At 56.5% G+C, this 17834-nt stretch overlaps 1 protein-coding gene and 1 long non-coding RNA gene across 5 annotated transcripts in view; both read right to left on the bottom strand.

Moving 5' to 3' along the window:
* The window catches only part of LOC309850933, a 1194231-nt gene that overhangs the window by 917845 nt on the left and 258552 nt on the right, over positions 1-17834 (bottom strand). The gene's annotated exons all lie outside the window — the stretch shown is intronic.
* RNF213 (ring finger protein 213) overlaps positions 969-17834 on the bottom strand; it is a 105175-nt gene continuing 88309 nt past the window's right edge. For 3 of the 4 annotated variants that reach the window (XM_082705389.1, XM_082705390.1, XM_082705391.1), the window contains 18 exons: positions 17121-17363; positions 16786-16867; positions 15836-15870; positions 14529-14623; positions 13245-13404; positions 11975-12155; positions 11120-11211; positions 10244-10495; positions 9099-9231; positions 8869-8952; positions 8380-8560; positions 7909-8110; positions 6753-6830; positions 6039-6233; positions 5511-5600; positions 5258-5433; positions 2678-2827; positions 969-2538 (listed from right to left, as the gene is read on the bottom strand). In XM_082705389.1, coding sequence (XP_082561515.1) covers positions 2532-2538; positions 2678-2827; positions 5258-5433; positions 5511-5600; positions 6039-6233; positions 6753-6830; positions 7909-8110; positions 8380-8560; positions 8869-8952; positions 9099-9231; positions 10244-10495; positions 11120-11211; positions 11975-12155; positions 13245-13404; positions 14529-14623; positions 15836-15870; positions 16786-16867; positions 17121-17363 — 2436 coding nt within the window. In that variant the 3' untranslated portion in view covers positions 969-2531. The remainder of the gene's footprint in view (positions 2539-2677; positions 2828-5257; positions 5434-5510; positions 5601-6038; positions 6234-6752; positions 6831-7908; positions 8111-8379; positions 8561-8868; positions 8953-9098; positions 9232-10243; positions 10496-11119; positions 11212-11974; positions 12156-13244; positions 13405-14528; positions 14624-15835; positions 15871-16785; positions 16868-17120; positions 17364-17834) is intronic. The other variant, XR_014304485.1, reaches the window with a different exon arrangement.

Below are 17834 nucleotides of genomic sequence, written 5' to 3'. Positions count from 1 at the left end.
CCCCGATGAGGTGAGGTCAGCACTTGCCCTTTCCTGGCGCTGCCTTTCCCGTTGGAGCTGGGACCCACAGAGCCTGTGCACAAGCTTAATTAGTGACCGAGAAGGGCTTGGGAAGCATTGCCTGAACCCAGGATTCCCGACACATCTCCCGGCGGTCTCAGTTAACAGAGGAGCCCGGGGCCACACGTACATCTTTGCGCACACACCAAGGTCTTAAAGAGGAGACGGCGATCAATCATGACGGTTCTCGGGTGAACCACCACCAGCTGAGCGAGCGTCTCTGCCTGGGCTGAGAGGAGGAGCGGCCACTGCGAAGCGTGCAGGTGGCCGGAAGTCATCAGAGACGGGAGCAAGGCGGAGGGGGAGGTGGTGGTCACTGAGGACACGAGCAGGCGGGGACGGGTCGGTGGGCTTGAAACAAACTGCGGCTGAAAGAGGGGTCTGACAGCAGGGCAGGCCCTCCTCCGGATGCCCAGAGCTTCTCTCCCGGAGGAGCCTTTCCGTTGGGAAGAGAAAATGCAATTCTCCCCCAAGCGGTGTTTCACCACTCAAATGGAAGCGGGCCGCTGACCCTTCATCCCTCGCGGATCTTTACTCCCTGTTACAGAGGAACGGTCGTTCCCATCCCGCAGCCCGACCGTGGGCCCAGTGCTCACACCTCGGCGGCAGCGCGGCCGGATCCCGGCGAAGGCATCTCGGGCAGGGTGTGCACATTCGCCCCTCTGACACCGAGGCCGCGGGTCCTGCCCCCGGAGTGTGGCGCCTGGCGATGGGTGGCCAACCAGGGGTCCCCACCTCCGTGGTCGTTTGGTCCTGACGGACATTTACCTCCCGCCTTCTACACCAGAGTGAACACTTGCAGTCCAGAACCTTCCAAGCGGAAGGTCTACAGAAAACCCAAGCCATTGCCCGAGGCTGAGCCGGTGTCTACTTGCCACACACAGAAGCTCCGCCCTCAAAGACGATTCTAAAGCAGCAAAACTCAAGTTTATTAAAACAAATATGACAAGAAAATTTATATTTGCCTGTGCTAAGCCAGTGTATTTCTTTACAAACAAGACAATGCTAGATACGACAGTTAAGGCTTCAAAAGCATAGCACACAAAATACCTTCATTAAAAAATGCTACGAAAAAGTGTGGGGGAGAAAACTCCCAGCCATAAAAAAGTTTCACAGCACAAGACTGAGGCCTGACTCTGCCCGTGGAGGTGTGGCACAGCAAGGACCCAGAGCGGCACCTGAGGGCCACACCGGCTCCGTCCCAGCTTTGAGGTGTCAAAGGAATTCCAAGTGCAAGTCGAGGAGTTGAAGACGCCCCCCCCCGCCCATGACATGGTCAATCCCGGTGGAAGGGGCCTTTGCATAGCGTAGAATGACGGAACAATCGTAGGTTCCTCAGTGCAAGGGGCTGTTGAATCAGATGAACCTCGGAGGGGTCTGGATTCCTGCGCCCCCTTCCTCAGACACAGAAGAGGACCCGGGCGGCTTCTTCTGCCTGCCACTCCCTCCGCCGCAGCTGCAGGGTCCACAGCGGTCCTGGCAGCATTCTCTGGTTCTGCATCTCGCACCCCGAGGGCCTGATTTCAAGCTGACGGTTGTTCACTCATGGGGATTGTATACGGAAGACGTCCGCCTCTGACTCGTGAACAGCGGGCATCTCTGTGCGAAAGGTGCTGAGCCCCCGAGGAGCAGGAGTCAGGCAGGCCAGAGGCCACAAGTGTCTGAGGACATCGTGCAAAAGAGACACGACCCTCCCAGGAAGAAAAGAAGTACAAGATCAGAGCTGATCGACTGCTCTCTTTTTCCTGTGTCAGAAACTTAGCTGGTTCTGTATTCTCTCTGAGTCTGTTTTTATGGCGTGGCTGACCTCAGAGGAAGAACCTGACGGTCATATGTCAGGGACATCGAGGTCCCATCAAGACCACACATTTATTTAGCATGATGCTGGCCAGTCCAAAAGTTCCCAAGAAAATGCCAGAACCAAGCCTTTGACCCAAGGTTAACTGATAAACTTTCATTCAGAATTTAAAAACCCTAGAATCAAACGTGAATCTGGCCAGCACACCATCTCATGATTGTGTGCACGAGGAAATTTCTGACCCGTGACACTCTGGGGGCTGCGTGAGGGCTGGGAGGTGTGGCCTAAGGCACGCACAGAACATGCTGACTTGTATTTTGGGAGGACACAGAAAAGGGTCTGGCACCTTTTCACACCTTCACGGAAGTCTACAAATATGTGTACCACACGCACGACTGAAGGGACGGGAAGAAGAAACAAGCCAGCTTCTCCTCCGGGTGCAGAATAAATGAGAAGGAAAACAGAAGCAAAATCAATAGCCCTGTCTCCCCCGCCTTTCTGGAGTGAGAGGGGCCGGGGTGGGTGCGTGACGGTCTCCAGCCCGCGAGCTGAAGGCCCCATCTGCTGCTCTCCGGGGACGCTGGGGAGCACGTGCCTGGTGCCCCAGGGAACGGAAGGGTGTTCGGTTCTGGTTTCACTGCGTCTCCGGTTCTCCCCTCCCCATGCGCAGCACTCACAATCTGAGGAGAAATGTGCACATTCCCTGAAGCAGTGTGGCCTTCCCGGCCACCCGCGGTGCAGCACACCGGGGTCCTGCGGCACCCCCAGGAAGCCCCAGCCGGGGTGGCCGGTGGCAGAGGCTGGCGGAGCAGAGTCTACCTCGCTTGCCGAGCCTGCTTCAGCTCGGCGGCCATGCGCCACACGGGGACACAATTGCGCAGCTGTATCTTCTCCGGGAACTGGGATTCTAGTTCAGGAGGAATTTCACTGCCTTTGTCTTCCATGTAAATTACCAGAGTTTCTCCCAGGCTGAAAAACCAAGGAACAAGAGGCAGAAGGTTAAGCGTCTCCCATATTATGCAAGGACACCATCAGGGTCGTCACAGTCCCCAAGTGCTTGTGGAGACCGTCAAAGTCAAGTCAACCAACTAAGTGAGTTCCTGAGCGGGGACTAGAACCCACGGTGCAGGGCTCCAGGACGCACCTGCTGCTTACCGTACTGCACCATACAAACAGCATAGCACAGAGCTGACGCTGGGAATGGCCGGGTCTCGGTCCTGTAAGCACTCTGCAACGTGACTTGCTACCGAGCCACTCAAAGCCCCGGGGGGCTCAGTCGGCTGAGTCTGCCTTCAGCTCAGGTCATGATCCCAGGGTCCTGGGGTCAAGCCCACATCGGGCTCCCTGCTTCTCCCTCTCCCACTCCCCCTGCTCGTGCTCCCTCTCTCGCTGTGTCTCTGTCAAATAAATAGCCTGGTTAACACAGCAGATGTACAACATGAAACTATAAACCACAGGAAGAAAACACGGCAGAATTCTTTACAACCTTCGGGTAAGGAAGACCTGTATGGCTGTATTTTCCTAGTCCGGATAGAAAAATGGTCAGATCTGGCTTTCTGAAATTAAAGACCAAGGTAGAGCATTTGTAACATAACAAACAAAAAGTTAATCTTTGATCCTTTAAGATTATGATAAAAGGTAAACAGACCAAAGCAAACATGACAGATAATTCAGAGAAAGATACAAAACTGGCAACTTCCCTAGGGAGTAGGAAAATACAAGTGAAAATGAGATCTTTTTTTGGCCCTTAGATTGGTAAAAGTGTTAAAGACAGATAAACCCAGTGCTGGGCATTCTCACACGTTGGTGCGGCTTTTTTCTCTTCCTTCCTCCCTCTAGCCCCTCCTTTCTTTTTCAAAGATGTTTGCTTATTTATTTATTTCACAGAGAGCACAAGTAGGAAAAGCAGCAGGCAAAGGGAGAGAGAGAAGCAGGCTCCCCCGTTGAGCAGAGAGCCCGATGCGGGGTTTGATCCCAGGACCCTGGGATCAGGACCTGAGCCGAAGGCAGACGCTTAACCCACTGAGCCCCGCAGGCGCCTGGTTCCTGTTTCTCTAAACAGACAACTGCACCCCGGCTCCCCTCGCTAGCGTGCTTCGTATTTGTGGTTCCCTTCCACTCTGCTGTGTGGCGCACACCTGCACACATTACTGTTCTTTGAACTGCTGGTATTTACCCCAAAGATACAAACGTAGTGATCTGAAGGGGCAACTGCACCCCGATGTTTATAGCAACAATGTCCACAGGAGCTAAACTATGGAAAGAGCCCAGATGTCCAAGGACAGATGAATGGATGAGGAAAAGGTGGTGCATATACACGACGGACTACTACGCAGCCATCAAAACAGACGAACTCTTGCCATTTGCAACGACGCAGAGAGTTCCTCCAGGGTATCCTTGTGAGCAGAGTCAGTCAGTCAGAGAAAAACAGTTATCATATGATCATATGATCTAGTGACATGTGGAATTTAAGAAACAAAACAAACGAGCCAAGGGAAAGGGACGGAAAAATAAAAAAAGATGGAATCAGAGAGGAGACAAACCCTAAGAGACCCTCAGCCACGGGAAACAGACCAAGGGTGGCTGGAGGGGCGGGGCTGGGGGCCGGGGGCACTGGGTGACGGGCGCTGAGCGGGACACGGGATGCGACGAGCACCGGGCGTTGTGAGCAGCCGACGCGTCACTGACCTCTGTCGCTGAAACTAACAGTTCACTCAGTGTAAATTAGTTGAACTTAAATAATTTAGAAAAGAAGTTACAGTATATATATGTGCACAGTGGAATATTAGTCATCAAAAGGAAGGAAATTCGCCACGTGCAGTGACGTGGACAGAGCCGGCGAGCGCTCTGCTGAGCGATCAGTCAGAGAAAGACCAACAGCGCGTGTTACCACTCCTCTGCGGACTTGAAGAAACAAATCGATAAAAAAAGGGAATGAAGCAAACAACAAAGAGAACTGGACCCTTAGCTCTAGGGAACTGACAGTGGTCGCCAGGGGCAGGCGGGGCGGGGGCAGGCGGGACAGGCGACGGGGTTAAGCGCACACACGCTGCGTCGCCCGCGGAGCGAGGTTCAGTGCTGCGGAAGCGCCACACGGCGCACCGAGAACTAACGTGACCCTGTGTTAATTACACGTCAACAAAAGAAGGAAAACTTAAAAATAAAATGCACATCTCTGACATAAGTACACTCGCTATGATGAAAATAGAGGACTTCCGTAATTATTTTAAGAAACCCAACAGAGAGCAAACCCAGAAGGCCAGCCTGCGGGGGTCTGGGGGGAGTAAAACAGCAGGGCGCGGACTTCTGAAGGGAGGCGGGATCTTCCGTGTCTGTGGAAGACGGGGACGATCGCGGGAGAGACGGCAGGACACCCGCGTGCGCATGAGCCCTCCGTACCTCCACTTGGGCCTGAATTCCTCGGCCTGGGGGGTCTTCAGTTTCAAGATCATCATTTCATGAAGCTCCAGGAGGAAGGAGTCGAGGTCCGTCTGATTCAGGAAAATGCTGAGGCACTTAGCACCTTCTAGGTCAAGATCCACTTTGTACTCGGCACTGATATCCCGGAAGGGCTCCTGGAATAAACCAGAATAGAGGCAGCGGGAGGCTGGGAGGCAGCGGGGCGGCCCCCGTCCAGCGGGGCTGCACTCACCTTCCGCAGCCGGAGCAGCTGTTCCGACCTGTGGGCCGACAGGAGCTGCCAGAGGGCGATGGCGTGCTTCAGCTGGCACCGCTGGAAGGCCTGAAAGCGCAACGGGCTCCTGAGCAGGGTGCGGGGCTGAGTGGGAACCAGCGGGCGGCTGCGGTGGCGCTTCTGCTCCCGCGCAACAGATCCCCCTCTCCACGGACACAGACGCCTCCCGCACATGTGGACCAGCCATGCGTCTGACTTTCGGAGTGTCCTGTCGTTCCGTCCACCACCCCCCCGCCCCGGCCCCGGTGTCCTCGTCCTCCGCGCCGCCGGTGCAGGCTCAGAGCCTGCGCTCGCACTGCGGAAGCAGCCCTGGCTGGCGTGCCGCTGGCGCGTCTGTGGCCGGCCGGGTTCAGAGTCTCCCGCTGCGGACGCATCTCTGGCTCTAGCCAGAGCACCTTCTGGGGAGGCCCTGAGAGGCGCTAATCCTGGCAGGAAGTGGGGAGGGCAGTGTGGCTTCAGCTGTGAGGGAGCCCAGCCGAGACCCACCTGCAGAGCCAGGGCTGTCTGGTCGCCCATGCGCAGCATGTCTCGGACGTAATCATTCAAGGACAGGTTCGGATCGCCGCCGGCCGTACTCAGAAACCCCAGAGCGACTTCGATGACGGACAGAGCTTCACAGACCTCGCTGTAGGACAGCAGCTGCCCGCAGATGGCGCTGACGGCTGAGTGCGGGAGGGCTTCCTAAGAAATCAAAGGCAGGACAGGGTTCCATGGCTGGGGCTTTCTGGGCACGGCTACCTGACAAGAGCACTTAAAACCTTGTTCACTGCCAGGCCACAGGGGGAATGACCCCTTTACGATAATGACCCCTTAATAATAATGAACACTTAGTGACTCGTTTGTAGCAGCGGTATTCCAGACCCTTCACAGAAACAGACGTGAAGTCACCAAGTCCTCACAGCAGCTCCGTGAGGACACTCACACGGACACACACACGCCAGGTACACACCCCACCACAGAAACCCAGAGAGCAGAACAAATCAGTTCTCTGGTCATGACATCGTTACCAAGAAACGAAAGCAGGGTTTCAACAAGAATGCTTCTCATTTGTGTCCTAGTTGCCCTCTGGAAAGAGCAGCGGGCCCAGGGAACTCGGGGAGACCCCCCATGGTTCCCGGAGCGAGGCTGCGGAGCCCCCGCAGGAAGGAAGCGTGTGACCAGGCGACAGCACCAAGCACACGATCGGGGTGTCACAATCACCTGTGGCATCTTCTTCCTGATGTCCGTGAACAGACACTCGTAGTTCCAGTCCCGTCTGTACACCAGAGTGGGTATTCCCTGAATTGAGAAAGAACACAGACTCTGGAAATGGACACCCGTGGAGGTTTCCTGAGTGGGAACCCCGCTGCAGGCCCGCGCCGTCTGCGCACCGCCGGGCAGAGCACACTGTGATGTCTGAGTCTGATCCACAGTCTATGGAACCAATAACACAACGAGGGACCCGGCCCTGCCTCGATGGCCACGTGGACGCGTCACGTAGGATGCTGTAAGCTTGCGAGCCGCTGGGGACACAGGAACATGGGGCCCTCCCTGAACACGACAGGCACAGCCTCATACAAGGCAGTCCCTCTGCTAGACAGCAGGGATGGCAGAGCCAAATCAGGCGGCCCTGGGCGGCGACAGTTCAGAGCGTGACAGCAGGCAGTGAGGGAGCACCCCCCCGCGCCGAGTACAAGGTCTCTGACCAGACCTGGAAGGAACAGGAGCAGCCCAGGTGAAGGAACAGACGTGAAGGGACACAGTGTGTTTAGGAAGGGAGGGCGGCCTGGTGTGCGAGGTCACAGGAGTCCACGCTGTCTGCGAGAAGCAGCTCGAGTCAGGCTGGGACAAGCATGGACTTTACCCCACGTGCACCTGATGCCTGTTGTGGTCGGGCTGTCACCAGGGAGTGACGGGAGTCGAATCTGGCTTCAAAACGTGGCCTGAAGACACGGGAGGCGGGGAGCGGTGGCGGCTGCTGCAGCAGTCACACCTGGGACACATGCTGGGCATGGAATTTGGGGCTGTGGCAGCTACATGGGTCCCCCAAGGTGCCGGGTGACAGACTGTATGTAGAGAGAACAGGGCAGCCGCCAAGGACCATCGGGGCAGGAGGCAGTGCCATTACTACGGCGGAAAAATGTGACAGCAGGTCCACTGGGACCTGCAGGGACCTGGAGGAAGAAGCTTAGAGGTAGCTCAAGAGGTTGATGGGCGCGAGATATGGCCAGGAGTCGAGTCCCAGCCTCTGCGAGGGTGGGTGGCTGGACGGTCATCCCTGCTCCCAGCTCACTCTGAAACTGCCAGATAAAAGCCACACTTGGGCCTAATTTCACAGAAGAGTGTCGGCTCAATAAACACCCGGGGTCAGCCATACCTTGAGAGTGAGCCTGGGTTTGCCCTGCAGGAAGCGGCTGGTGACCTGGCGCTGGATCTTCTCCAGGTCGAACTCCTGCAGGGTCTCCTGGCCTTTCTCCATCAGGTACTGGCAGTTGGACAGAATCAGCGGCATCAGGTCCTGCTCAAACTCGTAACTGATAACGTGCAGGTCTGTGACCTCGGAGGTGTCGATGGAGTAGCTGCAGGACAGCGGAGCACGGCACTCAGCGTCCCCTCACGCACACTTGGCCCGGGGCTCTGGGCGACACGGAGCCGGCTCCTAGCGGACGTGTGCGGTCCGAGCAGACGAGCGCGCTGCTGGGGCCTGTGGACCCGAGGGCCTGACGAGGCATGGAAGCTGCCACCTCGGCGCTCACGTCCGTCCTCGTGGACCCGGCGGCCCTAGGTGAGCCGGCTCCAAAACCGCTTCACGCAGGCAGAGCGGTGCCCCCTGCAGCCGCGCACCCACCTGCTGCTCCCGCCAGAGAACTTCTCCACGGCGTAGACCATCTCGTTGTGCAGGCTGATCAAGTAGCTGACTAGCGCAGTGGAACAGAGGCCCCGGCCGCGGCGACGAGGCAGCAGGACCTCGAAACTGGTGTCCGTGTCTAAGTCGGCAGCGCAGTAGTCCTCCGGCAGCTTGATTTCACCTTGAGAGGACAGGGGTTCTCAGCAGACAGACCTCCTCGGTTGCTGCCGCTGCTCCCACCGTGTCAAGGCCGGAGCCGGGGACACAATGACGTTCCACCTCCCGCCTCTCCCCTGCACTAACTGGCTCTGGCATTCTTAACTCTTCCCTGAGTCGACATCGACACGCCAGGATGAGTGGGGACTCAGCCTCCCCGGTACGTCATTTCACACGTCCCGGACACCTCCACTCAGAGGGTCAGAGGAAGCCTGCGCGGCGCCCTGCGAGTGCCGGGCTAAGTCGGGCAGGCGCGGGGAGTGTGGCACCTACCATTGGTCTGAAGTGACCTCCGCAGCTTATTCCACGTCGACAGAAAGACGCCGACCCTCCTGTGCAGCAGCTGCTTCACCCCGTCTGTCAGACAAAGCGCTTCTTCAGAGCCCCACGCCAACACCGCCCCACCACCACCCCACCAGAGGCGCAGAGCCTGACTGCGCCTCTCCCAGCTCCGCTGCAGCGACCCCTTGGAGCCACCAAACATGGGTGGTGCCGACCCGTACCTTCGTGGTAGCTGCCAACGAAAGATCTGATAGATTGGTATTCAGTTTCAGAAACGTTCTGGAACCACTTCACGAGATCCCTCTGCAGCGCCAAAATCTCCGGCAAGTATCTCACGAGTCTCAGCTCTGCCTCCTGGAGAAGGAAGCCCGGCCACGCGTCAGTTCTCCTGAACACATTCCCGGGGAAATGGACTCTGGGGCTGGCTGCATCTGCACTGGGTCCGGTCAACGTGCCGTGTCACGTGATGCCACAATCAGGCTCCTCAGACACGGGAAGTGGCTGTTCGTCATTCACCAGAGCCTGCCGTCTGGATGCCAAACGTCCTGCACACCAGGGACAGTCCCTGGCCTCCTGGAGCTGACGCATCATGTGTATTTGCCAAACACTCATGAACCAAATCTGTCTTGTGAGCCCTTGTGAGGAGCGGAAAGGCCGGGCACACAGGCAGCCAGGCCGGGGATCCCTCCTGTGAGTCCTCTGAGGACGGGACCCAAATTTCCAGTCGAATGGGACGGGGTGCCTCCCGGGAGACCCAGGAAAGCCTTCCCACAGAACTGCTGCCCTTTCACCAACCGTCAGACATTTCTGAGTCCCTACGCTTCTTGCCGGACTGCGGACACTCGTCCAGGGGGACGGGCTCGACAGACAACTGTGCAAGAGGAGCCTTCGCGTGGAATAAGGCCGGCGCGGGTGTGTTTATGGCTTAATCGATAGGACTGACTTCCCACACTCCCTCTCCCAAGGCCGGGAACGGGAGATTCTGGGCTGGCGAAAGCCTTTTCACTCAACTCCCAGCACTGGGGGTCAAGGGTGAAGGTAAACAGACACCACCCGGAAGGTGTGAGTCCTGCTCCTCCTTGCTGAGTGATTGGGGAGATGCGGTCCTGGCCCTCCCGGGCTCACAGACTCCTGCTAACCCTGACCTGCATGTGGTTTTCTCTTCCTTTGTGACTTTATGGTTCAAACCGCCTCATGGTCTCAGGTGTACAAAGACCCCACGCCCTGACGCCGACTCTTATGCTCCCGGCGTTCCATCAGGAAAGCAAAGCCCTGACGTCGCCAGTCAGATGCCCAATGCCCGACCAAAGGCGGCCGTCGCACACACGGGGGACATGGATGTGCGCTCACGGTGGGGCAGCCTCACCTTCTGCAGGAACTTCCAGAGGATGGGCACGGTCTCCCGACCGTTCTTCTGTTCCACCACGTGCTGGAGGTACTGTACCGTGACCCTCCTCCTGCAGGTCCACATCTTAGAGCAGTGGACCGCGCTCTTCGGGGGCAGCTGTGGCAGGAAGGCCGCCGGGTCACTGTACACGATTCTGGCCACAGGGTTGGAGCTGATCCGCTCATCTTTGCTGATGAGGGCCGTCACCGTCAGCAGGGCTTTCTCCAGGTGCTGGGGGAGAGGACGGCACAGGGCCTGGAGGTGAGACAACTCGCGCAGAGGGGGACACCCGGTGGCTTCAGCAGAGGGGGACACCCGGTGGCTTCAGCAGTGGGCCACTTAGGGAGTCTGCCCTACTGGGTCCAGCACGCGACCAGGCACTCACATTCCTTGTCTCTCGAGACCGCTCACAGGTCACTGTTTGCAGGCTTCGTCTCCGCACAGAGGAGACTCCCAGGCCTGTGTTCTACACCCAGTCTTTCACTGACTTTTATTCCCCATTGGGCTGATTTACTCTCAGTGCTGTTGTCATCTGACAGAGGAGGGACAAAGTACGCATTTCTGCTGGGTGTCTGCAGGAGGGTCTGTCTGTCTACCTGCTGCTCTCATGTCCTGCTGTGAAAGGCGGGGGAGCGAAAGCCCCTGCACTCACAATAATGTCCCAACCTGCCCGTCCGGCCTTAGGGGCAAGGGTGAGGAGACAGCAGGACAGTGGAGTGGCTGGGCAGTCAACCCTTGGGCTGGGGCTCAGCCAGAGCCCCTGACAGCACCTCTGTGAGGCAAGCTGGCCGGAGGGCCTGAGGGACACCCAGGATACCGGCCCTTAGGCTCCCAGGTGGGCCGCTGGCCACGTACCTCCAGCTCAGGGAGAATGAGGGTCTGCATGGCTTTCTCCCAGCTCATTCTCTGCTCTCTGGTTGACAGCCTTGCATCGAAATCAAAAGGACCTGCCAGGAAACACTGATGGGTTACCCACGGAACAGAAAGCACACAGCCCCACGAACAGGACCTAAAGGTGACCAAGTCGCACTCCCTTTCAGGGATGGGCAGGGCTCATCTTCCTAAATTAACCTGAACACTTAAAAATGGTCCTTGCTGCTCCCGCCAACCCCATGGTCTTTGTGAAGATACAAATAAAAATAAAATAAAGTCAAATCTCAGTGCCAGAGAACTATTTGACTTAGTTACGTTACGTTACGAACCTTTCCTTTCTACGGATTTGTTTTAAAAATGGTAACATTAGCTCAGTGACCACAATGGTCTGTAACCTACTTTTCCACACAATGAACTGTAGACATGTCAACACGGCCAGGTAGCCCTGGACAGCCATGTCCTTAGGAAAAGCAGAAGGACCCGCAGACAAGCCAGGGGTCCAAGGAGGACAAGTCCCAACAGATCACCAGACGCTGGTCTCTCGACGGTAAGGACGCACACATCGCCCGTCCCGGACCATACACGTCCCTCGTGCAGCAGGGGCACTGCACACCAGGCCGGCTTGTGCAAGTGCAAAGCCTCCCCCAAGCACGCACAGGTAACACCGCTGTGCACACGACCGCACAGGTGTCATGGGTCTTGACCCGGTAGGGGAAGCCGAGCCGAGCCGAGCCGTCCTCCTGTGCTCTCTTCCACCGGCCTCTCCCGGCTTCCCTTTATCTGACTCCGCATCGGCGCCCTCCGCTCCCACCCCCCAACCCCGGCCCTTGTGCTCACTCCATTCAAAGTGGTGGTGCTGGCCTGGGAGAAGGCTGCAGAGCACGAGGTGCACCACGGTGATGGTCTCGTCAGCGGTCTTCCCCAGCGTCCGCGCCAGCTGCTGCAGGTCGTTGCGGATGTGCTGCTGCAGGAAGCTTCTAGGGTCCTGCACCGGGGGCTTGATGATGTTCAGGAGAGCCTGGGAGGGTGAGACACATGAGCTCGCGTGGGGCCGGCGCACCTGTGCGGGCCCCAGGCAGGGACACCAGCCCCGAGGCAGAGGCTGCAGCTCAGAGGCAGCTCTTGTGGTGGCGGAGGCGCCGCTCAGAGAAGGCAGGAGGAGGCAGAGCAGCAGGAGTGACCGCAGTCTGGGAGTAGACTGACGGCCTGCGACATCGTCAGTGCGAACAGTCTCGCAGCCCTGTTCTTAGCTCCTCGAAACCCATCTCTCCACAGTGTCTTCCTTCATCAAGATGCCTAAGAAATGACACAGAGGACATGGGGAGCCGAGAGAAGGGAGTTGAGGGAAATCGGAGGGGGCGTCGACCATGAGAGACTGTGGACTCTGAATAACAACCTGAGGGTTTTGAGGGCTGGGGGTGGGAGGCTGGGCCAGCCTGGTGGTGGGGATTAAGGAGGCACGGATCGCACGGAGCACTGGGTGCGGTGCGTAAACAATGAATTCTGGAACACTGAAAAGAAATGAAAAAAAAAAAAAAAAAAAAAAGATGCATGTTCATAAGCTTACGTGGGAACAGCCTCACCCCTGACTCATTAAAGCTGCACTCTGTACAAAGTCCCAAATAAAAGAATCTCGAAGCCTTAACGTTGGCTACCACAGGTAATCCACTCAGAGGAGACAGTGTGTTTCGCCCAGAGAGACACCGAAGAGGCAGGTGACGCGGCGGTTTCGGGAGCCTCTCCGTGCCTGGGTGCGCACAGTCGTGGGCGCTCATTTAAGATGGACTTCAGGGGTGTCTAGATGGCTCACTCGGTTGAGTGTCTGTCTCTTGGTTTTGGCTCAGGTCATGATCTCAGGGCGGTGAGATGGAGCCCCAGGTCGGCTCTCTGCTCGGTGTGGAGTCTGCCTGGGCTTCTCCCTCTCCCTCTGCCCCTCCCCTCTGTGCCCTCTGTCCAAATCAATAAATAAAATGGACTTTATGTAACGTGATGGGTAGTTCCCTCACACCATCATATGCCGACAAAAGGACTCACTGAAAAATCTACAGTGGGTCGTTCAAAATGAACGAGCAAACACACGGCCAGGCAGGAACAGGCCGGACCTTACCTGAGGGCTCTGAGCGGCTCCCAGGAGCAGGGCCAGGTGAGTGAGCAGCCGGACGAGCAGGAAGACCCCTGGGGACAGCTCTCGGTCCGACACCACGGCCTCGCCTCTGGACACCGGGGCTCCCAGCACGTGGCCCGTCTGTGTTCTGTCTATGCTGTTACTGGACGAGAGAAGATGGGGGGAGACGGAAGACCGTCATCTTTCCTCAGCCCTAGGGGCACACCCCAGATTCCTGGGACCTGGAGACGAGGCTCGCCATTTTGAAGCAAACGGTGTTCCAGGACTTGTCCTCAGAATCCCAGACATCTCGCCACAGCGTCTTCCATCCAACCTCCCCCTTCTGGCTGAATACAGCCCACAACATTCTCAGTGTGAAACGGCTGAACCGACGGACTATTTGTGCAATCCCTGGGCCATGTGTCAGGCCAAGGTCTGCACCTGCTTTTCCCACTGAAATCATCATGGGGAGGGGAGCAGGCAGGCTAAGGATGGCCAGAGTTCAGGATGGGTGACATCAACATCAGGACATGTGTGCATCGATCTCATTTTCCCAAACTGAAAACTACAAGTGAACGCCTGGCAAAGAATTTCATATCACATCCAGGTGGGAGGCGCAGTATGATAGATACATTCTGTTGCAAAAATACTGGAGGTTCTAGAACTTTCTGAAGGTTTGTGAAGATAACAGGCTCGAGTATTTTAAACTGTAACAGTCCTAGAAGAGCCACAATGTATAATGGCCAGAGGCAGGCCCCACCGGCCATCTGGAGAGCACGGGGAGCCGCGCTCATCTCGAGGAAATGCTGGGAAACGGACAACAGTTATGCGTGTGGATGCTGGAGTGTCTGGTAAGAAAGCCCACGTCTCCTTACCATCCCACAAACAGTGCAGGAAGCTAAGAGAGTTTACAAGTGAGACAGTGTGAGCTCAGATAGACAAAAGCACAATTTGTGCCTTCGTGGACTTCAGTCCCTCTGAATCAGGTCACTTGTGAATGGAGCACGTTTCTACAGGGGCGTGGCCCAAGCCCAAACGGAGGACATCCGGATAAGACATTTGCACGTGTGGTCTGCTTTACATTTAAGAGCCCAATCGGCCAATGGCAGATCAGATCCCTTACTGGGACAGGACTACAGGGACCTCGGCGCTGAGATCCGACGGGACATAGGCCCGAGTGCACGGCAGTAACGAACACTGCACTTAGGAGCACTGCGTCCACTGGGATCGAGTCCACCGGAACACCCGTGCGTTGGTCACTTAGAAAAGAAAGACGCTCTTACATACTTGGCAACTTCAAATCCAGGCTCGGGTTTGTGATTAATCCCTCCAATTAGGGCCCCGCAGTCAACGCAGTGGCTCCGTTCCATGGGACTGCCGCACTGGGACAAAGACAAGGGTGTCCTGCTCAGTTTCGGAGGAAGCGTGCTTCGTGCCCAGATGCCACCCTGCAGGCCCGTCCGCGTGTAGCACACGGGCTGCTCACTCTACCGCGAGCACGTGCAGCGGCTGCAGGAGCCCCACGACACGGGCAGATGCTCCACGCAAATACGGCGCACAGGAGTAAACGCGGACGTTTTAAGCAGGAGAGACCACCTGAGTTTTCCTCCCAGACACTTCGCAGACAAACACGTAAGGAGCCTTCCCTTCTCAGGCTTGCTGCTCCTCCCGCCCCCTGACCGCCACACCGCAGCTTCCATCACCGAGCGCCCGGAGACTACCGCAGCCTCCAAACGTAATTCCTGAACTCAGTTTGGACTTTTTTAATTTAAAAAAGATAAAAAGGTAACCATATGATTTGCTCCTTCCAAAACCTCATTTTTCCAAATGTGGTTGTGGGCTGCTGTATACTGTGAATCACAGCCCGTAACAGGCCAAACCAGCCTCAAGCCCGACGCCCGAGACCGTCGGAGTGGAGTGCATCTTGGGAAGAAAGTGCTTCACTCTCCCCACGCTGTGGAGGAGGAAGTGGGCGAATCTGAGAAATGGGCAGTGTATGTAGTCGTGCTTCCTCCGCTATGTCTCTCATTGACTTTGTTCAATTCCACAGCCTGCTGCTGGGCTAGCTGAGGAGACAGTGCCAAGGGCCCTGCCGGCTGCTGTGGGATGCACACAGATCTCTCCACGGGACTGATCATCCAGGGTCTCTTTTCCTGTCCTGCGGCGTCTAGAGCACACCTGTAACCCCGCCTCTGGCCCAGTCAACCCCTCGCCTGTGTCCCTGACCCCGTGTGGATGGAAAGGATGGCCAGCAGCCATTTTGTCTCCTAGAGGGACTTGGGCCATGTCTGGACACATTTTTGGTTGTCCCCCTTGTTGTGCCCCTTATGACCTGTGGAGCTACTGGCCTCTGGGAATGGAGAGCAGGCATGCCTACCACAGCCCACAGTGCTCAGCCCCACAATACAGTGGAGGTCTGCAGGTTTCCACACCATTTAGATGCGTGGATGGAGCACCGTAAACAACCCTGAGAAGAGTTTATGTTCTCTAGAAGGTCATGACCCTCACTAGCCCCTTCCCCATGTCCCTCTGCTCAGATCTAGAGGAATAAACGTTTGAGCCGGGCAAATACCACCCTAAATACTGAGACTTACCTCTCCCACAATGCACGGGTGACCATTGGGACACACTGTTAAAAGAACAACAGGAGACGCGTGGGCTGCTGAGGTTTTACCTGATGACCCAAGGCAGAGGAGGAAAGCCCACACCCTCCTCTCCAGCCTAACCAAACCGAGACATGGAGCAGGGGCCGAGCACATTAGAGAAAACAAGGTGTAGCTTCACCTGACAGAGCAGGGAAACACTGCGTCACAGCCTCCTGCAGGGGCCGTCTGGGAGGCAGCACTGGCCTATTGCATACTCTCTTTAACTTGTTGTTTTTAAAGAGCGTGGGTTTTTAAAAAAGACTTTTATTTCCTTATTTATCATATCGAGAGAAAGAGCACGTGCCTGTGCAAGTGCAAGTGGGGGGAGGGGCGGAGGCCGAGGGCGCATCTCAAGCAGACTCCAGCTGAGTGGGGGCCCACGCGGGACTGGACCCCGGGATCCTGAGATCACAACCTGAGCTGAAACCAAGAGTGGGACGCTTCACCAACTGAGCCAGCCAGGCGTCCCAAGAGCATGTTTTATCATGACTTTTACAATTTGTTTAAAAGGGTTATTAGCTCAGAGGCACCGGACTAGCTCAGTGGGAGGAGTATGTGACTCTTGATCTTGGAATTGTGGGTTCCAGCCCCACGTTAGGTGGGGTGGGTTACATTACTTGGATTCCTAATTCTATTATTTCAAAAACAATTATCTTTGGGTCACAAACAGCCGAGCCGACCCCTGCCTGAGCTGCTGGCTGGACTCACAGGCAGACCCTCCCCCGGGAATGGACTTGGGAAGGCCCTGACGCATGCCCTCTGCACTCAGCAGGGTGTCCTGTGCTGCCAAAGCCCTGACAGTGGGTCAGGGCAGGAGTCTGGGACCTTGAGGCACAAACCAGAGACCCCAGCTCAAAGCACCGAGGACAGTGATCCTGTATCAGAACCTGACACCGTACCATACCAGCAGAATCCTTCCAGACCCTTCCAGGTCCGAGCTTGAGTCAGCAAGTCTTCAGGCATCGTTGGAAGATAAGCACTCTGAAAAGGCAAGAAAGCAGAGAAAGCTTCAGGAAGGTGAGAGACTGGGCAGGCTGCCAGCGCCCCGAGGCGACAAGGTGGACTTTGGACTCTCCCTCTTCTCCACCAGCAAGTTCTCCAAAGGGAAAGCAGAACGAGGGCTCTCCCTGTCACCACGGACTCAGGCGTCAGGAGGGACAGAGGCAGAGAGAGGAGCCATGAGACACACAGGCCACCAGGGACAGGCCACAGAGAAACCACCCCCTGGTCTTACCACCATGTCCGCTGGGGAAAAGGCCAGATTCTGCAGGGGCTCTAAGAGGTGGCCGTGTCCACACAGGAGGACGACTGCAGTGTGAATAACCAGTTCTGCCACTGGGCCCTCGAGGCTGCTGTCCCCATCACCCGCCCTCAGCAGGGGCAGCGTGTTGGTGACGAGGGATGTCGCAAAATGTCTCATGTTTGGAGAAGACAGGACCTTGCTTTCCTCGATGAACTTGTGTAGAGCCTCACAATGCTGATGGGAAAAACGTTTCAGCATTGAAAAATGTATCAAAGAAGAATGTGATATGAAGACAAACAGTTGCTTTCAATTCAGGCATACACGTAACTACTTATCAGATGTGGAGGGAAGGTGGCTGGGGGCCGGGGACGACTGCCCAGACCAGAGCACTTCCCCTGCCAGCGCAGCCGCACACACTCCAGGACTAGCTCTGACAGTTTCTCACGTTCTTGACTTTGTTTTTCATCCTAATTCTGAAAGTTCTGGGTGACACAGCAAGTTGTTCCTCCACATAAGCTAGTCGAGGGGCACCGAGGGCTCAGCTGGCTGGATGGTGGACTCTGGATTTGGGCTCAGGTCATGGTCTCAGGGTCATGAGATCGAGTCCTACACTGGGCTCCCGGCTCAGCGCAGAATTGGCTTCAGAGTCGCCCTCTGCCCCTCCCCCAGCCTCTAAAATAAGTAAATCTTGAAAAAGAAAAAATT

The sequence above is a fragment of the Mustela nivalis genome, assembly GCF_964662115.1.
Source record: "Mustela nivalis genome assembly, chromosome: 17".
Lineage (NCBI taxonomy): Eukaryota > Metazoa > Chordata > Mammalia > Carnivora > Mustelidae > Mustela > Mustela nivalis.
The sequence above is the reverse complement of the archived record's forward strand: the minus strand, read 5'-3'. Positions and strand labels throughout refer to the sequence as shown.